The following is a 26,462-nucleotide window of genomic DNA, read 5'->3' as shown; positions in this document are numbered from 1 at the left end:
CTTGGATGGTGTGTTGCAGTAGGTGGGCGTCCGCTGTCAAGATTATCTGAGGAACTGGCTCTAGGAACGGTCCTCCCTTGGAAAGGTTTTTGGTGTTCCACCACTGCAGAGAGCGATGAGTCCGACCGTCTACCAACACTAGGTCTGTTAATTGACCTTGAGCCTGGTTCCATTGACGTGATAGGCACTCTTGTAGAGGATACATTTGAAGTCTTGCATGGGGCACTATGAAAATGCAAGAGGCCATCATCCCTATGAGTTGCATGGACACTCGTGCTGGAAGGGATTGTTGTGGCTGAAACTTTGTGTGAAGAGTTTGCATGCTGGCTATCCTTACTGGAGTGAGCTAGCGCTGTTGAGGTGTTTATTGCGGCACCGAGGTACTGTTGTACTTTGGATGGTTGCAGATGAGACTTGGTGTGGTTTATTGTGAACCCCAAGTTGTTGAGCAGTTGGATAATGGCATGAGTGTGTTCCACACACTGGTTGTATGAGCTGGCTTTTATGAGCCAGTCGTCACGGTACGGGAAGACATCGATGTGCTGTCTTCGTAAATGTGCTGCCACTACTGCTAGGCACTTGGTGAATACTCTTGGTGCTGTTATGACTCCGAATGGGAGTACTTTGAATTGATAGTGCTGCCAGTCTATTATAGATCTGAGATACTTCCTGTGAGTCTTGTGAATGGGAATGTGAAAGTATGCGTCCTTGAGATCTAGAGTAGCAAGGAAGTCGTTTTGTAACAGGAGAAGAAGGACTTGTTGGAGTGTGACCATGTGAAAATGGTCTGACTGTATGTATATGTTTAGCAGTCTGAGGTCCAGAATAGGCCTTAGAGAGCCGTCCTTCTTTGGGATTAGAAAATATAGAGAGTAAACCCCTTTGTTTTGTTGGTGCAGATGAACTGGTTCTATTGCTCTTTTTTCTAGCAGAGATATTACTTCTTGCTTTAACAGTATAGTAGTATAGTATAGTATAAACCATTTTGTAACGCGCTCTGTTACTGGAGAGTATCCTGGCGCGGGGAAAACAAACAGGCAAAGAACAAAACATCGAGGGATCCTCCTAGGCTGCACTCTTGAATAGGTGAGTTTTCAGGTGCTTTTTAAAAGCAGCCACTGTCGGCGTGGAGCTCAGATGGAGAGGGAGTGCATTCCAGGCCCGAGCCACCACAACAGACAGCGACTGGCCGCCCAGTCTGGCACGTTTAAAACGGGGAAGGGACAGTTTAAACAAAGAGGCGGATCTCAGGGCGCGTGCCGGGATGTACCTTATGAATCTCTTTCTCAAGTACGAGGGGCCTTGGTCATGAATTGCACGAAACGCCAACACCAAAGATTTAAACAAAATGCGTTGTGCTACAGGAAGCCAGTGAAGCGAGCGCAGCTCAGCGCGGACGCTCTTCCATCTGGGGATGTTAAATAGTAGACGTACAGCCGCATTCTGAATAATTTGGAGGCGTTTGACCAGGTATGCCGGAATGCCACTGAACAGTGCATTCGCGTAGTCGAGGCGAGCCAGTATGAGCGCCCTGGCAACCGACTCTCTGGCCTCCCTAGGGAGTAGGGGGAAAAATTTACGGAGCATTTTCAGAGTGGCAAAACAAGTGCCTGTAAGTTTTTTAATATGATGCTCAAATCTGAGATCCTCCGTAAACCAAATGCCCAGATTTTTGGCTGGTCTCCCCATCTCTTTTGGGCAGGGAATATTAGAAGGCCAAAGTGTGCTCATAAATGAGGGAGGAAAGGAGCCATAAAAAAGCACTTCGGACTTGTCCTCATTGCACTTCAGCTGGGCCTGTGTTAGCCAGCGAAATACCGAGGACAGACACAAGTGAACTGTAGACGTGTCCAGATTGTCGTCAGGCCAGGTGAACGACAATTGAGTATCATCAGCATACCCCAAGATTTTAGCCCCAAACTGTTCAGCTAGATAAACCAGGGGTGTAATATACACATTGAACAGTAGGGGGCTAAGAGTGGACCCCTGCGGGACCCCTGTAAGTAGAGGCTTGGGCTCAGAGGCATGGGGGGGCATCCAGACCTGCTGGGTCCTATCAGACAAAAAAGAGGACAACCATTTCAGCACCACTCCCCCAATGCCCATGGCAGACAGCCGACCGAGGAGGAGGTCATAGGGGACAGTATCGAAAGCGGCAGAGAGGTCCAATAAGATTAGGACCGCTCTGCCACCTCCGTCTAGACATTCCCGGATTGCCTCGGTCATCTCCACCAGGGCCGTCTCGGTGCTATAAGCAGCCCTAAAGCCCGATTGGGCAGGGTGGAGGGCATTAGATGTTTCGACAAAGCTCTCCACTTGTTGAAGAACTACCTTCTCACAGATTTTCGTGAGAGCAGGTAGAAGGGAGATGGGTCGGTAGTTCCCAGGAACCGACACGTCCAGTCCTGGTTTCTTCAAGAGCGGCAGGAGTTTGGCTTGTTTCCAAACCTGGGGAACCGCACCTGCAGCCAGGGAGAGGTTCACTATCTGCGTGATCTCACTGCAGACTGTTACCGCCACCTCCGAAAGCACTCGGGCAGGGCACGGGTCGGCAGGAGAGCCCGATTTTAAGGACTGGAGAAGAAGTAGAACATCACCCTCCGCAATTTGTGCGAAGGTGGTGAGTTGGTGGCCAGAGGATGAGAGAAAGGGCGAACAGGGGCCAGCTGCGGAGCAGTCTGCAGGAAGTGCCTCTAAAAGGCCCTGCTGAATCTTCGCTATTTTAGTAATGAAAAAAGTGGACAACTCCTCGCACCATTGTGCAGAGGACGGGAGGGGCACAGCTTCCGCGACAGGGGACACAAAGCTTTTAACAATCGCAAAGATCTCTCTGCTGTTGTTATCGGCCTTGTTAATGCGCCCAGCATAATAGTTACCCTTTGCATCCCTAATGGCTGCATAGTATTCTTTTTGGGCAAGCCGTAGGGTGGACTTAGCCTCAGAGCTGTACTCCCTTCTCCATGTTCGCTCCAATTTTTTGCAGCCCAGTTTCATCTTTCTCAATTCAGGGGAGAACCAGGGTTGGGAGGGCGAGCGTCTGGCTCTAGTCAGCATGGTTTGCTTAGTAGAGGCAGTCGCCGCCTGCCGTACCCATTCATTAAACTCACCAACCGCCTCGTCCAAGCACCCCTTAGATTGTGGGCGAGTGTTAGACAAGGCAAGTCTGAACGCGGGTAGATTAATTTTTTGAGGATGGCATGTAGAGGGCGGGGGGCTGGGCTCTACCATCTCCCAACTGAACCTGACCAAGTCATGGTCAGACCAAGTTGTTTTTTCCACAATCACTGACTGGATGGGGAAATTCGCGCATACCAGGTCAAGTAGATGACCACCCGCGTGCGTCGGACCAGAAACCCATTGTTCTAACTGGGCAAGCTCAAGAATTTCCCCAAGCCTGCGAGCTTCGGAGGAATCGGGGACATCCATGTGAATATTTAGGTCACCGACCAAAAGAAACTTAGGAAAACCTAAGGCCCGTGGCACTATATATTCCTCTAAGGAGTCCAGGAATTGGGTAGCCAGGCCCGGGGGCCTGTAGATCAAAGATCCACCTAAGGTAAAGTGGGGAGAAGTTTTAATGGAGAAGTGAAGAGCCTCACCCCCTAGACTCACAGTCAGAGGCTCGGATTCAAAACTCCATCCCTCCTTGAACACAACAGCTAGCTCACCCCCTCTACCCAGGGGGCGATCCACTCTCACTATCTTGAACCCTCTGGGGACCGCAAGTTCTACACTAGGAGCGGAGGTGCAAGTCATCCAAGTCTCCGTGAGGAACAGCAGCTCCAGTTGGCCGTCCGATAGTAGTTCGAAAATATCGGCCGCATGCTTAACCGCCGATCTAGCATTGATCAGACCCGCCCTGATGTTGGTAGTGGTGGCGATACTGACTAAACGTGGGAGGGGGAAGGGTTGGGGATGGAATCCACACGTAGCGCACTTACCCAGAACGCCGGCTAAATCAGCACGCGTGCAAGGCTGGCCCTTACCGTGAGGGGCAAGTCTCAGAAGGTCAGCGCGCGAATATTGTCGCGCGTCGCTGAACTGGTCGTCACCAAAGGAGGCCGAGCAAAGTGGCTGGCCCTGGGCCCGTCCGAGGCACGGACGTGCACAGACGGGCCCTCCTTTGGCGCTCCTTCGGCGCGCAGACGGCGCGCCCGCTGCGCGCGACCGCTGCGCGTTCTGGGAGGCATCCCCATTTGACGGCCAAGCCCCTCCCCAAGCTGGAGCGCTAACTCCGTTCCAGTAGGGGTCCGGGACACCCAAGATGGCGCCTAACCTGTCCCTCCACACAATCGGCACAGGCAAGCCGCGGTGGACCGGGGACCAGGGGGACCGGGGAGCAACAATGAGGTATGATTATTATACCAATGGCAGACAGTTTAAAAACACCACACAATTATTTACAGTGATAGATGTTCTTGTGACATTGGACGCTGTTTGGGAGGTATGTTTGCGGGGGGTAGATGTAATTTCTAGACAGTAACCTGACTGAATAATTTATCGCACCCACCTGTCTGATGTCATGTTGGTCCAGGCAGGAAGGAATTGTTGCAGTCTTCCCCCCACAGGAGTGGAATGTTGGGGGGGGAAGGGGAGGAAAGTCATTGGGTAGGGGTGGCGGCAGAGCGGGAGTTGTTGGTTTTGCCTCTGCATTTGTTGTTGTTACCCCTGTAACCTCCTCTCTGGTAGCCTTTAGTGAATGTGGATTGGCTAGGGGTCTTGTAAGAAGTGGAGGGACTTTCGGAGGAGTAGCCTCTTGTGTTGCCTCTATATGATGAGCGACGAAAAGAACGTCTGGAAGCTTGCTGCTGCAAGTCTCCCATAGATTTTGCTGTGTCGGTGTCTTTTTTCATTTTTTCTACAGACACATCAACATTTGGGCCAAATAAATGTGTCTCATCAAGTGGCTGATTAAGGATTGAATTATGTACCTCAGGTTTAAAACCTGAAATACGTAGCCAAAGGCATGTCTACGTCTGCAGCATCTAGGGCACAACGAATGGAAGTATTATTAATATTTTTACCTTCTTGTAGGAGTTCATTGGCCCTATTTTTATATTTTTCTGGTAGATGCTGCATTATGGACTCCAGTTCATCATAATGTGCCCTGTCATATCTTGCCGAAACGCTTGGGTATTGGCAATGCGCCAAATGTTAGCTGCCTGTGACGCTGTTCGTTTACCGGAGGCGTCAAGGAGCTTAGATTCTTTATCTGGTGGTGAGGCCTCACCTAATGTTTGTGAATTAGCACGTTTACGTGCATTAGAGACTACTAAAGAATCTAGTGGTGCTGGACCTTTAATGTAAACTGGATCTGTAGGGGCAGCTTTATATTTTTTCTCAATGCGAGGGTTGAGGAACTGAGCCTTAATAATCTCTGTTGCGTGCTTGATGACACCTTTAAGCATTGGCAAAATGGCAGTAGACCTTTGTGTGTTGCCAAGAGTGTCTAATAGGAAATCTTTCTCCACAGTATCGGTGTGCAAGTCAACCCCATGGTACTGGGCAGCTCTCTGGACTAGTAAGTTAAAACCTATAGTGTCCTCTGGTGGGGAAGGTCTGGAAGGATATACATCGTCTTGTGGGACGTAAGGCACATCAGGGGTGTTGTAATCATCCCCTGAATTAGGTGACTGAGGGGGACTATTGGTCCCTGCTGGGTCATGTGCACCCCCACCTGTGTCATCAGAGTCTGTACCTACATCATCATCTGGATTAGTGGATGGTGTAGGCGAATGATGTGGTGGAGGAGGTGTAGGAGGAGGAACAGTATGGGGAGGTGGTGGAGAAGGGACCCTTAATGGAGAGGTTGTAATGTCTCTCTTCTTTCGAGGAGGAGGAGATGCTGGCGCCTATAGTGGTCTCTTCTTGGAGCTAAGAGCTAGTTAGCCAGTCTTAGGATCCTTTACTAGAGTTTTTTGATTAGGATCTGGTGTAAAAGGTTCTTCTGTATAGGGCAGATCCTTCGGCGTCGAAGTCCGGAGATTTTTTTCGGCACCGAGTCGGTAGCTGGTCTAGGGTCTTTTGGTTTAGAAGTGTGATCTTTTGAAATGTCTTTTACCGGAACATGTTTTCTCGGTTCCGGGTGTTTTTTCGGCTCTGAAGCATGTGAAACGGGCCTTTAGGCGTTTTTTTACTCGGCTCCGAGTGCGGTTTCGGCATCGATGAGCCGCAGCCAGTCTTCGGCGCGGTGTGCTTAGGTGTCGGAGCAGCGGTCGGCGAGGTTCAGGAAGATGGCTTCTTCTTCGGTGTCGGTATAGGATTGGCACCGGGAATAGGCTGACTCGAGCCCGAGCCGTCTGAGGCTTAGTAGGCTTCTTTGCCGGGCCCGAAGGCGAGGAGTGGCAAATTTACTGATTCGGTAAATTTACAGATTCGGTAATATGGGATGTAGGTGGCACTGAAAACAGTGCCACAGGCCCTAAATAATTTGTTATTTACCATCAAATTCTATTTGATGGTAAATAACAAATTCCTGTGTACATGCACATCTGTGCATGTACACCTGCGCCATGTAGCACATATACATGCCCTAAGGGCATGTATGTGTGTCACATGGCATACAAGCCGGAATCCGGGGTGCAACAGGGTGTCAAAGTGACACCCTGTCCCCCTTGTAAAATCGGTAATTTTACCGAATCAGTATTTACCGATTCGGTAATTGCCATTGGTTCCTATGGGCCTCAAGGCCCATAGGAATCAATGGCAATTACCGAATCCGTAAATACTGATTCAGTAATTACAGAATGTTACCGATTCGGTAAGTATTTCGGTAAAAATACCTACATAGCATTTACCGATTTGTAAATACCGAATCGGTAAAATTCTGTATTTACGAATCGGTAAATGCCATTTACCTACATATGGCCCAGAGTTATCTAAGAAGCGTCAAGGCAAGAGAAGGACCAACGTACAATGGGAGAAACTGTAGTGTACGCTGTGATAGGAGGTGGTGTCGGAACAGCATCAATGTTGAGACATGAGAGATGTTTCACTAGGACTGAAATCCGTACCGCAAAGGTTGGCAAGGAGTTCTGTCAGAAGTTCATCCCAGGCACAGGTTATTAGGTATTTGCATAGGCGTAGGCCCTTGGGAGTCACCATGAAGTGCCATGCTTTTGGTTTGGGCCCAGGCACCCAGAGAAAGGACTTAGGGCCCGATGTAGGTTGCCAATTACCGGTCTGTAACGGCCGATTTCGGCCGTTACTGACCGGTATTTGGGATCTGACATGTAGGTAGGCTTAATTTACAGAATCGGTATATTTACCGATTCGGTAAATTTACTGATTCTGTAAAATACCGAATCGGTACATTTACAGAATCGGTAAATACAGATGTAGGTGGCACTGAAAACAGTGCCACAGGCCATTACAGATTCGTTATTTACCATGTAATACTATGACATGTTAAATAACGAATCCAGTGTACATGCACATCTGTGCATGTACACCTGTGCCATTTGGCACACCGACATGCCCTAAGGGCATGTATGTGTGTCACATGGCACACAAGGCAAAATCAGGGGTGCAACAGGGTGTCAAAGTGACACACTGTCACCCTTGCAAAATCGTTAATTTTACCGAATCGGTATTTACCGATTCAGTAATTGACATTGATTCCTATGGGCCTGTAGGCCCATAAAAATCAATGGCAATTACTGAATCGGTAAATACCGATTCGGTAATTACCGAATCATACAGATTCGGTAAAAATTACTGAATTTTTACCTACATCTGATTTACCGAATCTAGAATACCGAATCGGTAAAATTCAGTATTCTAGAGTCGGTAAATCAGATTTATCTACATCTGGACCAAGGTACATAATTCATTTCTATTCTTAGACCATCCTAACATGCTACATTTTAGCATTAGTACACCGTATCTGTATTTCAAATAAAGTGTTTTTGCCAGTGGTGGATTTACCTCATTTAGAAAGGGTTCAAAACTTGAACTGGCTTTGAACAGGAGGAATTCACAAGTCAATGATCCGTTTACTCTATCATTCGGTCTATTTGACTCCACGTAACCCCAGAAGGAAGATTTTAGGACCTTCCTAGAGGTTGGGGTCAAGGCAGTTGGGTTATTCCAGAAGTGTGTTAGACCGATCTTCTTCAACCATACACTGACATGATTAAACCATGAGATACGGTTACAGGTGTCTAGGTCTTTTATCTCAATTAGAGCTGCCCTATAATCCGATAATTCAGGTCTTATCCATAGTCTAACCCAGAACATCAAAGGCCTAATAATTCCATGGTAATCAGTGCGCCTAACGTCAAGGTCCATCAACAAGGGTGTTAGCGGGGTACGAATAGGTATCTTTAACAAGGCCCTAAAAAACGTGTTTTCGTTCACCTCAAACACCTTGTTACATGATGGGCCCCACAATTCTGCCCCATATATGGCAGCAAATTGCGCTTTAAACCGAAATACCTCAAGCGCAGGGAAAACCGCTTTGTTCTGACTATTACCATGTTTTTTTTAAATTGGTAATGTGTTTTGTGTTAACAAAAGCTTGCTCTTTTCAATTTGGGTTTTCCACGTCATTTTTGAGTCAAGTGAGATACCCAAATATAGAAAATTGTGTACATCCTCTATTCTTTTCCCATTTAAAACCATGTTTTCGTTAAAAGACCTATGGGGTTTATTGCCATATACTTGGTTTTGTCGATATTAATCTCAAGACCTTTGTTTCTACAATAAATTTGAAATGTATTGAGTAAACATTGCAGACCCCTTGGTGTTTGTGATACAAGAATAGTATCGTTCGCAAATAGCAGGGCAGGTATAGGCTCACCTCCCAGTTTAGGTGCATCATTACTACAGTCTTTTGTAGAGAAGTGTGGCTCAATGGTAGAGCGGCAGACCCTGATGCAGTAGTCTGGCCGGGACCAGGGTTCAATTCCCGCCTCGGCGGGTTTCGGGCTCAATTTCCTTGGACCTGATAATTCTCGCTTCGGTGCCTATTCTAATCATGAGTCCCACTCTGCACCTCTGGGCAATAGCTTGCTTAATCTCTACAACGGCCCCAACAACGCTGAGGATGCCTGACTTCACCTTGGTGGTGCCCAGGAGTGGGCTCCTCACAGGGAAAGGCCAGGAAGGGTTCCTCGGCGGTATTCGTACAAGCACCGAGGTGCCTACGGGTAGTCGTGCGCTATACAAGTGCGTAATCATTTCATTTCATCATCATTTAATTTCTTTTAAAAAGCAGGGGATATCATTTACAAAAAAGGAAAACAAAGTTGGAGCTAAAACACATCCTTGACGGACTTCCCTCTTTATTGGTATTGGGCTGGACTGTTCACCATTTAGGCCCCACCTCACTTTTGCATAGTTCTTTTGGTGTAGCCTAATTAGTTGCTCCAGGAGATTGGCCGGTAGTCTCAGATTTTTTTATGATTCCCATAGTAGGTGTCTTGGAATAGGGTCATAAGCGGCTCTTTACAACTCTGAACATCCCACCTTAGGTATATGGCAGGATTAAGGAAGGTAAGAGCAGATGCAGAGGGGGGAGTCTAAGTAAAATCAGCCATTATGGATTTGGAAGTTTTGATGCACTCCGGGACAAAATAATGCCACACTCTACATGATGTGGTCATATCTTGAAAGAGTTACCCTGCTCCCATTGGTCAGAAGTGACCTCCTGCTTGACCCAGAGAACTTGGAATAAGTATCTGAGAGGGGCAGAGCTCTCCAGATCTGCTGCTTGAAACTTACTGAAGCAAGACATTGCCAAGCTGAGAAGATTGCTGTGCAAAGATTTCTAAGGCCTGTCCTCTGAAAACCGCATTATTTTGCTGTTAAAGAACTAAAGTGTGGAATACCTGAAAGCACAAGTTAAAATAGATCATCTGGAGCATCACCATCTAATCTGCACCTTGGAGAACCACCAGTGGATTTGTAAGGGGTTTGTACCAGTGGATTGTGGGAACTAAAGTCCTCGACTTTCCTGGACCATCTTGGAGCTTCCAGGCCCTTGGAGTGAGTTTGAAAAATGTTGGGACGCCTTGAGGAACTTCAGGAAAAAGTTCAAGAAGTTTGAAGAGCTTTGAAAAAAAGCTCCATAGAGGGACAGACTCAACCTGGCCAGTTAGGCTGCCTTGCCTTCAACTGCGAGCCGGCCAAGCCAACCAGGTTCGTCCCGCTAAAAGCTCCCTCGCTCCAACTTCCAGAGATTGACCGGGACTCGAAGAAATCTGAAGCTGGCGAATCCTCACCGGATCCGGCTACATGAGGAGCATCGAGAGACCCCACAAGAAAAAGCTCCAGAAAAGTTTCTAAGCCTGCACGTAGAAAAGGTGACCGGGAGCAACCGCGAACGCCAAAGCACCTGCCTTCCATCGCGTGCCGGCCTGGATTCCAGGATTGCCCTGCTGAAGCGATCTTGAAAAATGTTCTAAGTCCGCTCCAGGGGAGTTGACCAGGACCTCGTCACAAGTCAATCCAGCGAACCCTCACCAAATCCGGACTGGCTGGGAGATTAGAAGGGCCTCGAGGAGAAAAGCTCCAGAAAAGTTTCTAAGTGTGAAGGTAGAAACTGAGACCGGCACCTGCTGCAAGCTATAGCCGCCCAGGGCTCCATCGTGGTTGGCCTGGACAAGCTGGGTCAAGGAAAATCATTGAATAAGTAGCTAGCAAATGAGAGTGACAATACCACATTCAATGGCAAGCAATTGGCGAACTACAAGCCCTGTATGTTTTTGGTAAGCCCACAATAAGAATTGTCTGGTTGGTTCAACCTAAAATCTGTCTCATGCTTAACATTCCCTGCTATCCATTGTCCAATCTACAATCCCCTTCTCCTTTACAAGCTGATTGAGAACCCTGCTTACATTCAACTATTATCCTAGACTGAACAGAATTATCAGCTTACACAACATAAAAACAGAATGTCCCCTAAATAAGAGCACAGTCAGTAATAATTGCAGCATGGGATAACATTATGAATACTGTGTACTCGGACTGATTAGTGACACCCATCATCCTACGCTATGTAGAAGGTGACCTATTTTCTTCAAAATGTAACTACTAAGTGAATGATACACAAATTATTCGAAGACACACAATGCAACTGTTCTTATTCTATGTATAGTACTAGCCCTCCTTAGTAGAGGTACAATTATACCAAAGGGACAGTATCCCCAAACCTAAAATGTTTCCAATGGGAAATTCGCACTGGAGACACTCAATAACAGCGCAGATGAAAAATGTAATTTCATAGAATTGACCTAAACACAATGTCATATTGCAAATGTAATTTCAATAACTTACCCAAGTCCTGGTTGTGAGCCTTCTCCTGTCCTTCTACATACAGCAGACTGTATCCTTCCCAGAGTTTGGCCATTCCAAGGGGACACAATGGGATCTGGGCCGATTGGCTGTGCTTCACTAAAGTATAGCCCACGCTGACGCTCCGGCCAGGCATTCCAGGCAAACCCAGTGGACCCTGTTTCCCTGGAGCACCTAAGCATGAGTTTACATAAAACATATAGGATCAATGTGGATTTCAAATTTTATTTCAGTTTGTTGAGATAACTACCATTAAACACTTTGTTTCTTCAGCAAATTCACTTTAAAGAGATTATTGACAATGAACGAAATAAAGTGATTTTACAGCCCTATGCTTTTAAACCATTTGATTAAAATGTCAACCTTTACTGTAAGTGTATGTCTATTTCAAAGGTAAAACAAGTAATTTACATGTTAAGGCATGTTTCTAAGGTGAAATCACCTTAAGTAGTTTTTCAAAGAAATGAATACCTAGTGTATCTGCTACACAATTTAAGTAGAGTTTGTGGTTGAGAAATGCACTTTATTGCACTGAGAAACTGTAACATTCATAAAGAGGTCTGCTCTTTTCTGGGGATGCTCTGCTCATTCTAGCATCTCTGGGCGATCTCCTAAGTGTCGACAACCGAGTGACAATGCTAGTGGACCCTCTATATAATCTAGCATCTTCTATGAATGGTGGGTGCTAAGCATAAAACAGACACTTATGCTATGTTGCCTTTGTCCCAGTTTGACATATTCCTCAAAACGTGCCTCCTAACCTCGTCCTGGGCATCAACATATAGACTCTTTTCTATCCTCGAATTTCTCTGATGTATGTAAATATATCTTTATAAGGAACAGACTTTTTGCTTGAAGCCCCCCCACTGTTCAACCCAATTTCGACTACTAAGTACTGGTGTAATGGTTCTGAAAGTCCCTGTGCCCTGCTAAACTGGACTCAGTGCATGTGCTCTGACCCTTAAATTGATGTATATTTAATTGGCTTGTCCCTAATTGCTATAACCCAACTTAATGGTAAGTCCCCAGTATATGATACCAGGGGTATCTAGGGCCTGTAGGTTGAGGTGTTTCTCGTGGACTGCAGCACAAACTGTGCCCCCATGAGTACGACACGGTAAAACATGGCTCCCAGTCAGCCAATTGTAGACTGGAAGGGCAGTTTAAAACTCAACGTTGCCATTTAAAGTAATGGCAAAGCCCAAACCTCCCCTTTTAATGTACATTAGTCACTTCTTGGCAGGCCTAATGAGCACTAAGGCAGGGTGCTGTATTTTAGAAAGTAGGACGCGTACTCTTACATATTTCAGCAGTAAAAACCCTCAATTATAATTTTTACTGGGGAAAGGCTAGTAGCCCCATTGGCAAGTACAGAGTTACAGGCTATCACCCTTACCAACTTCTGAATGGTACTACTAAGGTTGGTACTGTTTGGTATCAAATGAATCAGAGCATTACATCTGATTTAATGTTCAAATTGAATTTAATGTTACTGATGGGCAAAAGTGCAACTTAGAAGTTGCCACTTTAGTAGCCCCAGGTTTCCAGTGCCTGTTTATATGATGTATTGCAGACAGCTTTCTGCCCTCTGCTAATGACTCCCAGGAAAGGACAAAATAATGGCTTGCATGGGAGAGAGGATTTCCTCCCTCCTGCAGGAAGCCACATGGGTGTTTGCCCGAAAGGCGAGCTTCAAGGGAGAAGCTGGTTTGTAGGGCAAATGAGTAACATTTGGGAGAGGGGCTGCTCTATTGTTTAGGCGGACATGCTGGCCCTGGGGACAAGAGAGGAGAAGGTGTAGCCCCTTGGTAGCCACACCTGGGGGCGGGCTAAGGAGCTCTGAGTGCTGAGAGAGGGGTTTTGTCATCTTGGGAGTGGCCAGAATGGTGCATCCTAGGATAGCCAGATGCCACACTTTCCAGAACGTGGTCATCAGGAGGGAGGGGACCTGGTAGGCCATTGGCTACCAACTGCATCTTACCCTGAGGGCATTTTCTGAAGATAAATAGGGAACCCCTTTCACCCAGAACTCAGATCTCGACTGACTGGAAAGAAGGACTGAAGGAGGACAGCCCTGCTGCACCAAGGGACCAGCAAAGAAAGGCTGCACTGACGAGGTTGACACCTGCTGCACCTGGTGGCTAGCAAAGAGAAGGACTGTGACTGCCGTTTCCTGCTCAAGGAGAAGTCATCTCCAGAGCCCAGTCAAGCCCAGAGAATGTCCAAGGGCTATTCGACTGACATCCTGATTGCAACATAGCGACACAATTGCTGAAGAAGCCTGCTAGGGCAAGTTGGTAGCCCAAAGTCTTCAACCCGCTACCACTGCTGCTGTGTAACACCAAGGACCAAGAACCAACAAACAAGTTGCACCCAAGTTCGCTGAACCCAGTAGTACTGTCGGAGAATTCCTAGGACCGTCAGAAGGGAAGTTATCGTCCCAGTAACAAGTGGCATGTGACCGCAACATTGCGTGGCTGGAAGTCCAGTGGCAACTGAACTTCAGCCAGACCGTAGAGGACTTTGTGGGATGTAGACCGCACAAACAGGACCCCATCACCATCTTCGTGGACCGAGGAATCCCTGCAGAAGACCCCCATCAACCACATCACAACCACAGTATCCTTGGAGCATCTTCAGCATTCTGCATCCCTTGCATCAGGACTACTCCATAGGAATCCATTACAACGCAGACAAAGTGCCAGGAACTGCTGAAGGACTGCTTCTTCTGAGAAGGTAGCTGTTCTTGGGGACCTTGCTGGTCCCCCTAACTAGCTTCCTGCCAGAGTTGGTCTCCCCAAGTACTTGTACCCAACAGCATTTGCACTTACCTACGTTTTCTCTGAAAAGTTCAATTCGGTGACTTTGCCAAGGCTTGTGCATGGTTGAGTGAAATTGATTTGATTTATTATTGCTTAGTATCTCTGGAACTGTCTGGTGGATCTTTTTTGTTCTTGTGTCCAAATTCTTATAAAAATACAGTATATTTTTATAAATTGTTATTTTGATTTCTTGAGTGTGGTGTTGATTTTTTCTGCAATTGTTTTGGTGCTGTTTAAATGCTTTACACGTGTTCCTCTGTGTAAGCTTTGCTGCTCTGTGCCATAGCTACAGAGGGAGGAGCTGATGGTTTTTCAGATGAAACCTGCTGGCCCTGAAGGGGTTGATAAGTGTATTACAACCACATCATATAATACACTCCATTTCCTCACAGCCTTAGTATATGTGCTTCACTTGGGCACATTTACGATGGATTTGTGTCCATTTAGGCTGTTGTACCTATAGAAGTGTAGTTTGTGAATACCAATAATAATAATACTTGGATTTGTATAGCGTGGCTAATTACTCTTGAGGGTGTCTAGGCGTGGTTCCTAGGTATGGGAGAGTAAGTGATTTGCTCAGAATCACACAGTGTTGAGCTGACATAGAGACTCGAACTTGGGTCCCCAGCACCAAAGTCGGCAGCTCTGGCCATTACGCCACACTCTCTGCAATGGGCTTACTATTTTGTGCATGTCCCCCCTAAACCTCTCCTTACTCCTAACTTTTTACTCTTCCCATTTTATAGAATAATCAATGGTCCAGCCATTCCCCCATCCCTCCCATATTTACTACTGTGTGCAGAGATCTCTGCACATAAAAATCAGTAGAGGTGATGGCGGAGACCTCCACACGCAAGTTATAATTTTGAATCAACGTGCTGCAAACCAAACACATCATCTTCCCTGTAGTATTCTATCCTGTAGGTAAATGCCAAATCTCTTATATGGTTGTCTGTTACATTATAATCTCTGCCTTTCCACAAATGCATGAATTAATTATCCAACATTCTGTATTGTATTTATATCATAAATGCAAAGCAATTCTCTCTTTTCCTGTTCAGTGCATATCGGACAAGTTACTTACCTTTTGTAACGCCTTATCTGGTAGAGACATGATCTAGCCGCAGATGCCTTACCTTTGTACTTCCAGGCGTCACACTGGATAAGGAAGATTTTTTTTAGCAATACCCCTGTGTGCCAGCAGGTGGTGTAGGTCAGCTCTGTGTGACGTTGTCAATCTCGTTGTGACGTCCGTGTCGTCAGTATAACCACCAATCCGGGGTGCTGACATCGGTACTTTTCATGACTTTACATGCCAGAAGCGCAAAGCCATGAAGTGAGTGACCATGGTGTGTTAAAAAATGAACAGCTAGAGCCCTGATGGGGAACTTTCCTGACACTAAAAACAATTCCGCAATGCGGGGAGGATGGGTTGGTCAGTAAGGAATCTGCATCTAGATCATGTCTCTACCAGATAAGGCGTTACTGAAGGTAAATACCTTGTCCATCCGATAGAGACATCTAGCCGCAGATTTCTTACCTTTGAACAGATACCCAAGCAATACTATCTCCCAGAGGAGGGACTGCGGAAAGGTTTAGACAAGAAAATCCTGCAAATCTGAGCGACCAAACAGACCGTCTCTGCGACCCTGGGAATCCAGGCAGTAGTGTTTGGCAAACGTGTCCTGCGATGCCCAAGTGGCTGCTTGGCAGATATCAGAAACAGGGACAGCACGCTGGAGAGCCATGGTGGCACACTTTTGCCCTGGTGGAACAGGCCCTAAGCCCTTCAGTGGATCTTTCTTAGCTAAAGCTTAACAAAGTTTGATACAGAGGATAACCCAGAAGGATATAGTCCTCCATTAGACAGCACGCCCTTTCTTTGCACCCACGTACTCTATAAAGAGAAAGAGCTGGTCATCCACCTGGAACTCGTTAGTTCGATCGAGATAGAATAATAATGCTCTTTTGGGGTCCAGATGATAGAGACACTCCTCTTCCTTGGAAGGGTGCAGTAGTTCATAGAAGGTGGGAAGAGTAACCAACTGTCCCATGTGAAAGGGTGTCACCACCTTAGGGAGAAAAGATGCCCTTGTATGGAGCACCACTTTATCCGGGAAGACTGTCAGGTAAAGAGGCTGTGATGACAGTACCTGTAGTTCGCTCACCCTCCGTGCAGATGTTATTGCCACTAAGAAGGCTGTTTTGATGGTGAGCAGTCCTAGAAGGAAGTTGTGCAGTGGCTCAAAAGGTGCGCACATCAGAAAAGTGAGAACCAAATTAAGGTCCCACTGTTGCATAATAAAGAGTGAAGAGGGGAACAAGTTTGTTAACCCCTTTAGGACCGCTGCACAGAGAAGATTTGAAAAGAGAAGGCTGATCAGGCAGCCGAAAAAAGAGGAAAGATAGCTCTTCAAGGTGCCCAGAACAGGGCCCTGCTGGGTCAACGAAAGTATAAACAGGAGGACATCAGATAAAGATGCAGATTGAGGGTCAACAGACCGGTCTGTACAATATTTACAAAATCTATTCCATTGGTAGGTGTATACAAGTTTTGTTGAGGGAAGCCTGGCTGCCAAAATAACCTCACAGACTTCGGGAGGGAGGTCGTAAGCTATCAACTGTCGCTGCTCAATCGCCATGCAAGGAGGCGGAGAGGGGACAGGTTCGGGTGGAGGACCCTGCTTATGTCTAGAAGCTCGGGATACCGAACTCTCCGTACCCAGTCTTTAGCCAAAAGAATAACTTGTGCCCACTCGCTCCTAATGTTCTTGAGCACTCTGGGAAGGAATGGTATCGGCGGAAAGGTGCATAAAAGGCCTGAGCTCCACTCGCAATGAAAAGTGTATCCGAGCGAGAGCCACCTTGGAAACTCCAACGCGCAAAACAGCTGACATTGTGTGTTCTCTTTGGAAGTTAATAGATCTAACCAAGGCTCTCCCCACCGCTGAAAGAGACAGCGTGCCACCTTTGGATTGAGACGTCACTCGTGATCCGCAAGACACCTTCGGCTGAGCTCGTCTGCACTGGTTTTCGAGAGACCCAGCCAGGTGTTGAACCACCAGGAAAATGCCCTGCTGTTCCAGCCAAGTCCAGAAACGCAGGGCCTCAGATCTAGGGGTTGCTGAGGTCCTAAAGGAGGTAGGCCAGCTCAATTCACTTTTAGCTCCAGGATGCCTGACAGGTGACAGCGCGCTCTACAAATGCAATAAGTAAATAAAATAAAAAATAAGACACCACTCCGCCCTGTTTGTTGCAGTACCACATGGTGGTAGTGTTGTCCGGGAACACCTGCATGAGCCTTCCCTTTATTGACAGCAAAAAGGCTTTAAGTGCCAGTCAGATCACCCGAAGATCCAACAGATTCATATGAAGCTTGGCTTGCGCTGGAGACCAGAGTCCTCTGATCTCCACCTCCCCCAGATAGCCACCCCATCCCAGAAGGGATGCATCCGTCACTACTGTGAGATCTGGGTGGGGAAGGGAGAGGGGTCTGCCCTTGAACCAACTGCGGTCTGTTAGCCACCACTGCAGGTCTCTTGCAGAGCCCTCTGAAATCTGAACTAGGCCAGCGGAACTTCCTCGATGCTGTGCCCATTGGAACTCCAGGTCTCATTGCAGAGCCCTCATGAGCCACTGTGCATGGGTCACTAGCAGGCTACGGAAGGCAATGAGGCCCAACAATCTCAGAGTCATTCTTACTGAAATATAGGATAGGGGCTGAAAAATCAGTATCATAGCCTGAATATCCTAGACTCGTGTTCGAGCGGACAGGCCCAAAAATGCACTGTGTGAAGAACCGCTCCAATGACTGGGAGCGTCTAAAAGTGGCTCAGGTGTAACTTTGGCACATTGATAGTGAACCCCAGCGAATGCAGGATGTTTGGCGTAGTCTGGAGGTGGGAGAAAACTATGTGGGATGAGCCCGCCTTCTACAACCAGTCGAGATAGGGGAAGACTGGCTGCGACCACCACCATCACCTTTGTGAACACTTGAGGTGTGCTGTGAGGCTGAAGGGAAGCAGTGAAAATTGAAACTGTTCATGGCGTAGGTAGCGACGATTGGCAGGTAGGATAGGGATATGAAAATAGCCATCCTGCAAGGCTAGCGCTACCATCCAGGCTTCCGGGTCCAGGGCAGACAGGACCTAAGCTAGGGTGTGCATCTTGAACTTCTCCTTTTTGAGTAAGTAATTTTGGGCCCTGAGGTCTAGGATAGGACAAAGGCCTCTATCCTTTCTTGGGAACAGAAAGTAGCCGGGATAACAACCACTGCCTACTTCTGGCCTGGTAACCCACTCTATAGCTCCCTTGGGCAAGAGAGTCGTGACTTTCTCGCGGAGTAAGACAAGTGATCCTCCATCAGCTGATTGCACACTGGGGGTATAGATGGAGGGGTAGTTTCAAAGGGGAGGGAATAGCCCCTTCGGACTATTTGCAATACCCACTTGTCCGATGTGATATCTTGCCAGTGGTAGAGATGATGGCGTACTCTGCCACCGACCGGCTGAGAGTGATCCTGGAGGATCGGACTAGGAAGATTTTGCAGTGAAGGAGGGGGATTTTGGCTTGGCTCGACTTTTGGTCCGCGGCCACAGCCCCGCAGAGGTTACTGAGTTTGCAGGGCCTGCTGTGCTGGTAAGAGTAGGGTTGGTGTGGTTGATAGCCCCCTCCATAGCCACGAGAGGAGCGAAAAGCGGATGAGGCCCTAGGCCGTGGCCCGCGAGTTTTTGAAACTCTCAAGGTCAGTAACCGCTTTGTCTCCAAAAAAATGGAAGCCACCAAAGGGCATATTCATGAGGTTAGCGTGGACATACCACGAAAAAGCCGATGTTCTCAGCCTCGCGTGACAATGAATGGCCGCCATCATGGAAATTCCCCTGCCTAGCGAGTCCGACATGTCCAAGCTACATCTAATGGTGAACTTAGCTGCGTCTCTCCCGTCTGAAATAGCTTGGGAGAGTAAAGCTCAGACTCTGGGCAGCATTTGCACAACTGTGTCCCATATCAAATGGGCATAGCGGCCCAAAAGGCATGTGGTGTTCACCGACAGCAATGCCAGACTTGCGGATGATTTTTTTTTATTTCTGAAACTCTCCAGTCTCTTGGAATCCCTGTCCGGGGGTGTGGAAGGGAACACGCCACGGGAAGAGGAAGCCTGGGCCACTAAACTTTGTGGGGTGGGTGGTGAGGAAAAGTGAGTCGACCGGTGCAGGGCGATGGCGGCAGGCTATCTTCCTATTCACAGGAGCCCCTGTCCTGTGTTTGGACCAGGTACCCAGAAGGACGTCTTTTAAGGCCTCATTAAAGGGCAGTAAGGGTTCCAAGCTGGAGACCCCAGGCTGCGGGACCTCTGTCAAGACATTAGTCACTGTTGGGAGCTGCACGTCCAGGACCTCCGCAGCCCTACGCATCACCATGGCAAATTATGCTCCCTCCTCAGCATGCCAGAGTCTGGGGAGGTGTCCAAACCATTGTCATTACCCAACTCCTCGTACCAGTCCACAATTTGTTAGTGCAGGATTTCTAAAGCATCCTGCTCCCCCTCCCAATCTTTCTCCATCCGTAACCCTTCAGAATAGGGTAGTGTGAACGGCATGGAGCCGTACGGCTCAGTTGGTGCCGGTCTCGGCGTCGGGGGAACACCCGACCGACTCCATGTCGTCATGAATGAGGAGCGGGGAGGCGCTGGTGATGCCAAGGACCTCGGCGTCGAACGCAACGCCCGGGAAGGTTGCTGTGAAGGTGCGACAGGCATCGGTCTGGACACGGGACCAGGTCCAATGGGAGGCCGTGGGTTCCACGGGGTCCCTACATCCTCTGAGCCGCACCAGAGACACAGTAAATGGGGGTCAGTGACCGACATGGCGTCGTGACAGGCACCACGTGGGTTGAATTCCAAAGTCTTCTTGCTCCACATGCCTAAACCCACCAACGAAGTCGACAAAAGTGTCTAAAAAAGTCTGTAAAAAATTGACAGGGGGTAGCGCTCTTCAACAGATCAGCGCTGGCTGGCTCAGATAGAAAAGAACTGACATCAGAATGACAGAGTGGTGGTTATAGTGATGATGCTGACGTCACAACGCTGACGACGTCAAACGGAGTTGACTGACGCCACCTACCGGCATGCAGGGGTACTGCTAAGAAAAAGCTTCCACATCCAGCCTTATGCTTGAAAATTCTGATGTTTATGTATTTGTGTACTGCAGGTGCTTCCGACTCCTCCATATCCCTTCTCATTCATCTTCCAGATTCTGTTTCCTTACTCACTCATGTTGTTTCATAGATTTATAAAGTGTGTGCTCCGCCCTGTATCCAGGATTCCCTCATAGATCTGTGTCTGGTTTCTGGCTGTTTGAGATGCATTATCACTAGTGTGGATGTAGGTGCTAAGCTCCTGTTATGTGTATGCTTGTTTGTAGGTCTGCTAACGTGGTTAGTTAAGGTTCCGGTGTGTAGCTGTTGGTAGTTGTTCAAGGTCATACCATCTGGAGGACTGTTATATGCATTGCATGGCTTGGATATGGTGGAATATCTGTCAAGGGTACTTAAGAGTGTGGACTGATAATATTTTCAAAGGATGAATACAGGTCACTTCATTTAATTTGACAAAAACATATTTATTCTTCTCTCACCTCACAATAGGGGTTTTGTCCTGGCTATATACAACTACACAATTCTATGAACTAAAGTAGCCACCAAAAATTAAGTTGGTAACACATTATAACACTCCTTTTACCAAGTGTTTTGTGGTTTTAATGCAAAACATAGCTACTTGAAGGACACACATTATGCACAATGCATTAAACAATTACCTTCAAAACCGACAGGTCCAGGAATACCAGAAAAACCAGAATCTCCGAGTGGGCCAGGATCACCAGGCAAACCATTAATTCCGGCTTGACCAGGTTTACCAGCAATGCCTTTTGGACCTTGGAAGAAGACACAAGCTCTTAAAATAAAGCTGCTACATAGATTGCTCTTCAATGCACGCAGTGATGAGATGGATGTACATCTATTTGCGTAAACATAGCCTTCTTTAATGCAGACACTGAGGAAATTGATTCACACGTATTAACATAAATAGAGCCTTCTAGACAGAGATGAGATGGTTCCATGTCTATATGAATAATGTTGCAGACAGAGATAAGACAGACGCACATCTAATAGTATAAACATAGCTCTCCTAAATTGAGACACTTATGAGATGGATGCATACCTATAAGCTTACATGAATAAGTTACTTACCTTTAGTAACGCCTTTTCTGGAGTGGTTTGGGACTGACTGAGGTGAGTCAGCTTTTATCAGCTAGTTGTTATGGTATGGGAAGGCTGGTATTCCAAAGTTCTGCATATGGGCTGCAACCACAATCACTTCTGTAAACACACGAGGTGCACTGCTAAGGCCAAAAGGAAGCACAGTGAACTGAAAGTGCTCTTGGTCTACTTGAAACTGCTGGTTGAATTTGTGGGACTGCAGGACGGGGATGTGGAAACAGGCATCCTGTAAATCCAATACCACCATCCTGTCTCCTGTGTTCAGTGCTGATAGAACTTGGACCAGGGTAAACGTCTTGAAGTTGTTCTACCAGAGGAAGAAATTCAGAGGGTGCAGATTGAGGATCGTACGAATGCCTCTGTGTATTTTGGCACCAGGAAAGAACTGGAATAACAAGTAGTCTCTGGTACCAGCACCATTCCTATCACTCCATTGGTAAAGAGAGCCTGTACTCCTCCTCAGAGTATATACAAGAGGTCCTCTTGTAGTTGTTATGTGGGTGGTAGCTCCAGAGGCACCGGAGGAAGGGTAGGGAATATCCATGTTGCATGATCTGGAGTACCCATTGTGCGGACGTGATGCTCCTCCATCCGGGAGGGTGAAAGTTGATGTGCCCTGTGCTCGGGTATTATTATTATGTTTGCCCATAATCAATAAAGATAGGGACACCCACTTCAGACAGTTTTAAATATCTTTTCTTTCTGCAATAGGGACCCCTCCATGAAAAAAGCATTTTCTGTAAAAAATATGCGCTACACCCTGAGCGTAAGTCTGCGTTAGGTTGTGTTAACGGCCCTAGGATGAACTCATGTGTAAACTGGAGGATATGACATGGGAGGATGGGATTTTCACGTTTGTCACGAAGTACGTGGAAAGTCTCTATACATGTATTGGACTTGAAAATGGGCTTAGATCACTGAAACATTACTTGTACAAACGTAATGCGTGTCACTTGGAGCATAGTAATATGTTGTTGTCTAGGTCTGAATTAATCTTGACTCAAAATGTGTTTCTCCATGAGGGCGAATGGTTTATGCAGAGACGTGGGACGGCAATGGGCTCCAGGTTTGCTCCATCTTATGCAAACCTATTTATGGGTCTGTATGAGATGGAGCATGCCTGGGGTCGTGGAGCAGAAACTTGGATTGACCATTTTCTCTTTTATGTTCGTTATATTGACGATATCTTTTTAATTTAGAAAGGGAGCGGGGTGCTCTTCATGAGTACCTCAGCTATTTGAATCTAATGATCACAATATTAAACTGACATTTAATAGTTCCACAAAGGAGATTGTCTACGTGGATCTTAGACTTTATGTCAGAGATGGCATGATTCATAGTGACATGTACAAGAAGCCTACCTCATGCAACAATGTTCTGCATGCGACAAGCTGTCACCCGAGGAACACAATTGCTGCCATCCCCTACGGAGAAATGGTACGTGTCCGTCGGAATTGCAGTGAGGACTGCAATTTTGAGAAAGGCATTAATATAGTCAAGAACAATTTTGCAACTAGGGGTTATGATCCTGTTGACATCAAAAAAGCAGAATGTAAAATCAGGAGAAAACAAAGGAGTGATACTCTCACTACACAAACCAAGAGAAAAAATGATGACTACCATAGCCAGTGTATCTTTGTGACTGAATATGGACTGTATAGCAGCCATATTTACAACATACTCAGAAAAAATTGGCACCTTCTCAAGTCCGATACTATTCCGCAGGATATTGTGCCCAAACAACCCAGGGTGGTATATAAGAAAGGCACTACAATAAAAAACATCATTTGCCCTAGTTATATCAAACCTACTAAGACCTTCACCAAAACATGGCTACCTGAAAATCCCTGTGGTTTTTTTGTATGTGGAAATTGTTCCATTAGCAGATTCGGTATGAATAAAATCAGCACATTTAAGTACAATGGACCGAAGACCTACTCAATTGGGTGCTTCATTAATTGCAATACTACCTCTGTAGTTTATGTGATTATTTGTCATTGTAAACTGATATATGTGGGTAGCAGTATGAGGAACTAGAAAATAAGGATACAAGAACATGTCCGAGACATTAGACACTGCAATACTCGTAGCCCTGTGGCGCAACATATCTTGGGATGTCACCCAGAATATAATGAGATTAGCTTTCATGCTATTGATCATGTAGAGATGAATGTAAGAGGGGGTGAAGGACACTATCTCTGAGGCAAAGTAAGTCACGCTGGATTTGTAGATTGAGGGCTGTCCATCAGGGAATGAACACCAATAATGAATATCATCACTTTCTGTAGGTTAATGAAGAAGAATAATCGACATCCCCAAATAGCCGGAAATGGCAGTGAGATTTTCTGGATCAGGAATTCTGAACTATTTTGATAGAGGCTCTTATATGTATGTGTAACAGAACTTGGCTGCTTGGTATAATATCGGTATCAATATATGTGGTTCAGTGATCTGCCTCATTTTTATATGTATTTAGCATAGCCTTTTCTCACACACAGTTATTTAATAAATGAATGCATCACGTTATTAATACACTGTTGTTTTTGAGATTTCAATATATGATATGTTTGATCATTGTGAACTTACAACGGTTGTTATGGAATCAGAAATAACCAATCGTATTAGGGGATGGGTTCAATTGTGGCATTGAATAGATCTTTTTTGCGTCTTTGACCGTTCTAAAATGGAAAATGGTGCCTGTTTTGAGATAGATACTACGTTTTTTGACACCTCTCCAATTAATGTGGAATGAGATGTAGTACAGCCTTGCTGTATAAAATGGTCTCGCTGAGGAAGATGTCTTTAAACAAAACAACATTTTATCCGGCGTGACCTTTTGTTGCTAAAAATGGATTCTATTTGGGATTGTGGCATTGAATAGACTGTTCATGCGGCATTGACCGTTTCAAAATGGCGCGCTCGCTCTTTGAGATATACATAACGCTTTCTGTTATCTTCTCATTGAATGTGGAATGAAATGACATACAGGTTCGCTGTATGGATTGATCATGCTGATGAACACACTTCTATATATTATAATAATTTTGGTATGAACCATCGGTGCAACAATAGATTTTTTGGATTATTTTTTTAAATGTCGATCCACTTTGGGAAATTTGAAGTTAATTATGTAATTACAATATCATTGATGTCTTTTGTTAAAAAGACATTGAATTGTGTGCTTGTAGGTGCATCCATCTAGATACGACATAGACTTTTGTTATTCGCTTTTACCATTCCAAGACTGCATCGTTTTTTTACATCAATATGACGCAATCATGTTGCGACTAATTGACTGTGAAAATTCTTGCCAATTCATTAATTGGCTTGAATTTGTTCAAGACGTCGCCTATAAAATGACTGGTCACTTACCAAACAAGTGAACCAGACGACCGCATTGTGACCGATGACCATACATCTCTGTGGTAAGTAGGAGTAGCTAATCAGCATTTTATAATGACAGGCTAAGTCGCTTTTTAAATCTTCCTTTTTTGATGTATGCCAGTTTAGTAATATCCGCATAGTATGGCTGTAGTTGTATTACCTTATGTATCACTCGTATTTCAGTACCACTGCATTTGCCACTTTAAAATGGCGCTTGTTTTCGGTGACCACGATGTGTGCGTGTGCGGCATTTGTCTCTCATAGAAATGTTGCTACAAAGTTTCCGATGAGTTTCAGAATATGGATCTGGATAGATGTACTGCTCTTATGGCAAAGGACTGAGCCAGCACACGATAATGATGTGACACAACGAGTTTGGATTAGAGTAACGCTCACGCTTTTTGTTGTATCTTTAAACTGTTGGCGTTTATAAACGCATGATAATTTTAATCAATAGGTGACTATTTTTGTCTAAACTGTATATTTCCAATATGGATGCCATCATTTTCTTAGATTCTTAGGAGTCATTCTGATCGAAGTGTGGTCCTTTGCATAACGGTTATAAAATAAAAAAGCTATATGAAAATGTGCAGACTGCATAGCATAATAATGATTTGAAATACAGACGTATTTTGTTTCGTCCGTTTTTTAAATTTTAACAACATATATTACGTGATGTCATCTGATATAGCCTCCTACTGGTTTTCAGAATAACGGCTACAGTCAAACTAATGGAAAAGAATATAAATAACTGTAGACGGTTCTGTTTCTGATGATATATATATTTCTTTTAATTGGTTGCAATTTGTATGTATGTCATGTTATATATCTCTATATTGATGAACACAAATTAAGGCAGCACTTATTCTGGAGATTGTTTATCAATCTTATTTTAACTGCACAATTGGGATGATGTCTATATATGTTTAGTTTTACAAAACAAAAAACAACACCTTCTTAAAAAGAAATGTTCTTATTGATCTTGCCTTTAGGCCTAAATATTTGATTGAGACTATCAACATTGACAACTGTTAATACTTTGGAGTACTTATTTCGACATAAAACAAGAACATAAATAAGTGAGTATTGAGACATTTTTAGGTACACCATTGTTGAATAAGTTAATCTCTCATAACTTTAATGAATGATGGCTTTTCCCATATACCGCTTCCTAAAAAATCAATTTCGCATTACTATGTGCATTACTATAATTGTAATTTGTCACCCTATAGATGTGACTGGTTCTTGGGAAATTCACTAATCATCTGTTCTGACAAAACTCTCGAGTATGAACAGGGGGGTCTGATAGTAAAACGATATGATTATTGAATACATAATGTGAAATATATTTCTATATATTTTTTTCTATCTTTTGGATTATTTTTGACAGATCAACAAATAATCAGCGGTATGAATTTTACGCGCATCTGCCATCTGTTGGAATTGATTCAGGTATATCAAATGAACTATTTTTTTCTTCTCTCTATACATTTTAACGAACTTTGTTAATGGTAATTTAAATTTTGATCGAATAAAATTATACAGATTAGAAAGTGAACAATATCAGAATATGTGCAACTGGGGTTAATCTGTTTACTATAGCAAATATATTTATTATATGTAAACATGCATATACTATGTGGAAGTTGAAGTTTATATTGTCACCAATACGTTTTCCCCAAT

The 26,462-nt window shown here is 45.4% G+C and overlaps 1 protein-coding gene across 2 annotated transcripts in view; it reads right to left on the bottom strand.

The window, feature by feature from the left end:
- COL4A6 (collagen type IV alpha 6 chain) overlaps positions 1–26,462 on the bottom strand; it is a 759,488-nt gene that overhangs the window by 12,343 nt on the left and 720,683 nt on the right. For both annotated transcript variants that reach the window (XM_086918466.1, XM_086918467.1), the window contains exons 44-45: positions 20,933–21,049; positions 11,278–11,469 (exon numbers count right to left, since the gene is read on the bottom strand). In XM_086918466.1, the coding sequence (XP_086774592.1) occupies positions 11,278–11,469; positions 20,933–21,049 (309 nt within the window). The remainder of the gene's footprint in view (positions 1–11,277; positions 11,470–20,932; positions 21,050–26,462) is intronic.

This window comes from Lissotriton vulgaris, chromosome 4_1 (genome assembly GCF_964263255.1).
Source record: "Lissotriton vulgaris chromosome 4_1, aLisVul1.2, whole genome shotgun sequence".
NCBI classification, from domain to species: Eukaryota; Metazoa; Chordata; class Amphibia; order Caudata; family Salamandridae; genus Lissotriton; species Lissotriton vulgaris.
Note: the sequence above shows the minus strand (reverse complement) of the source record. Positions and strands in the feature narration are given on the sequence as shown.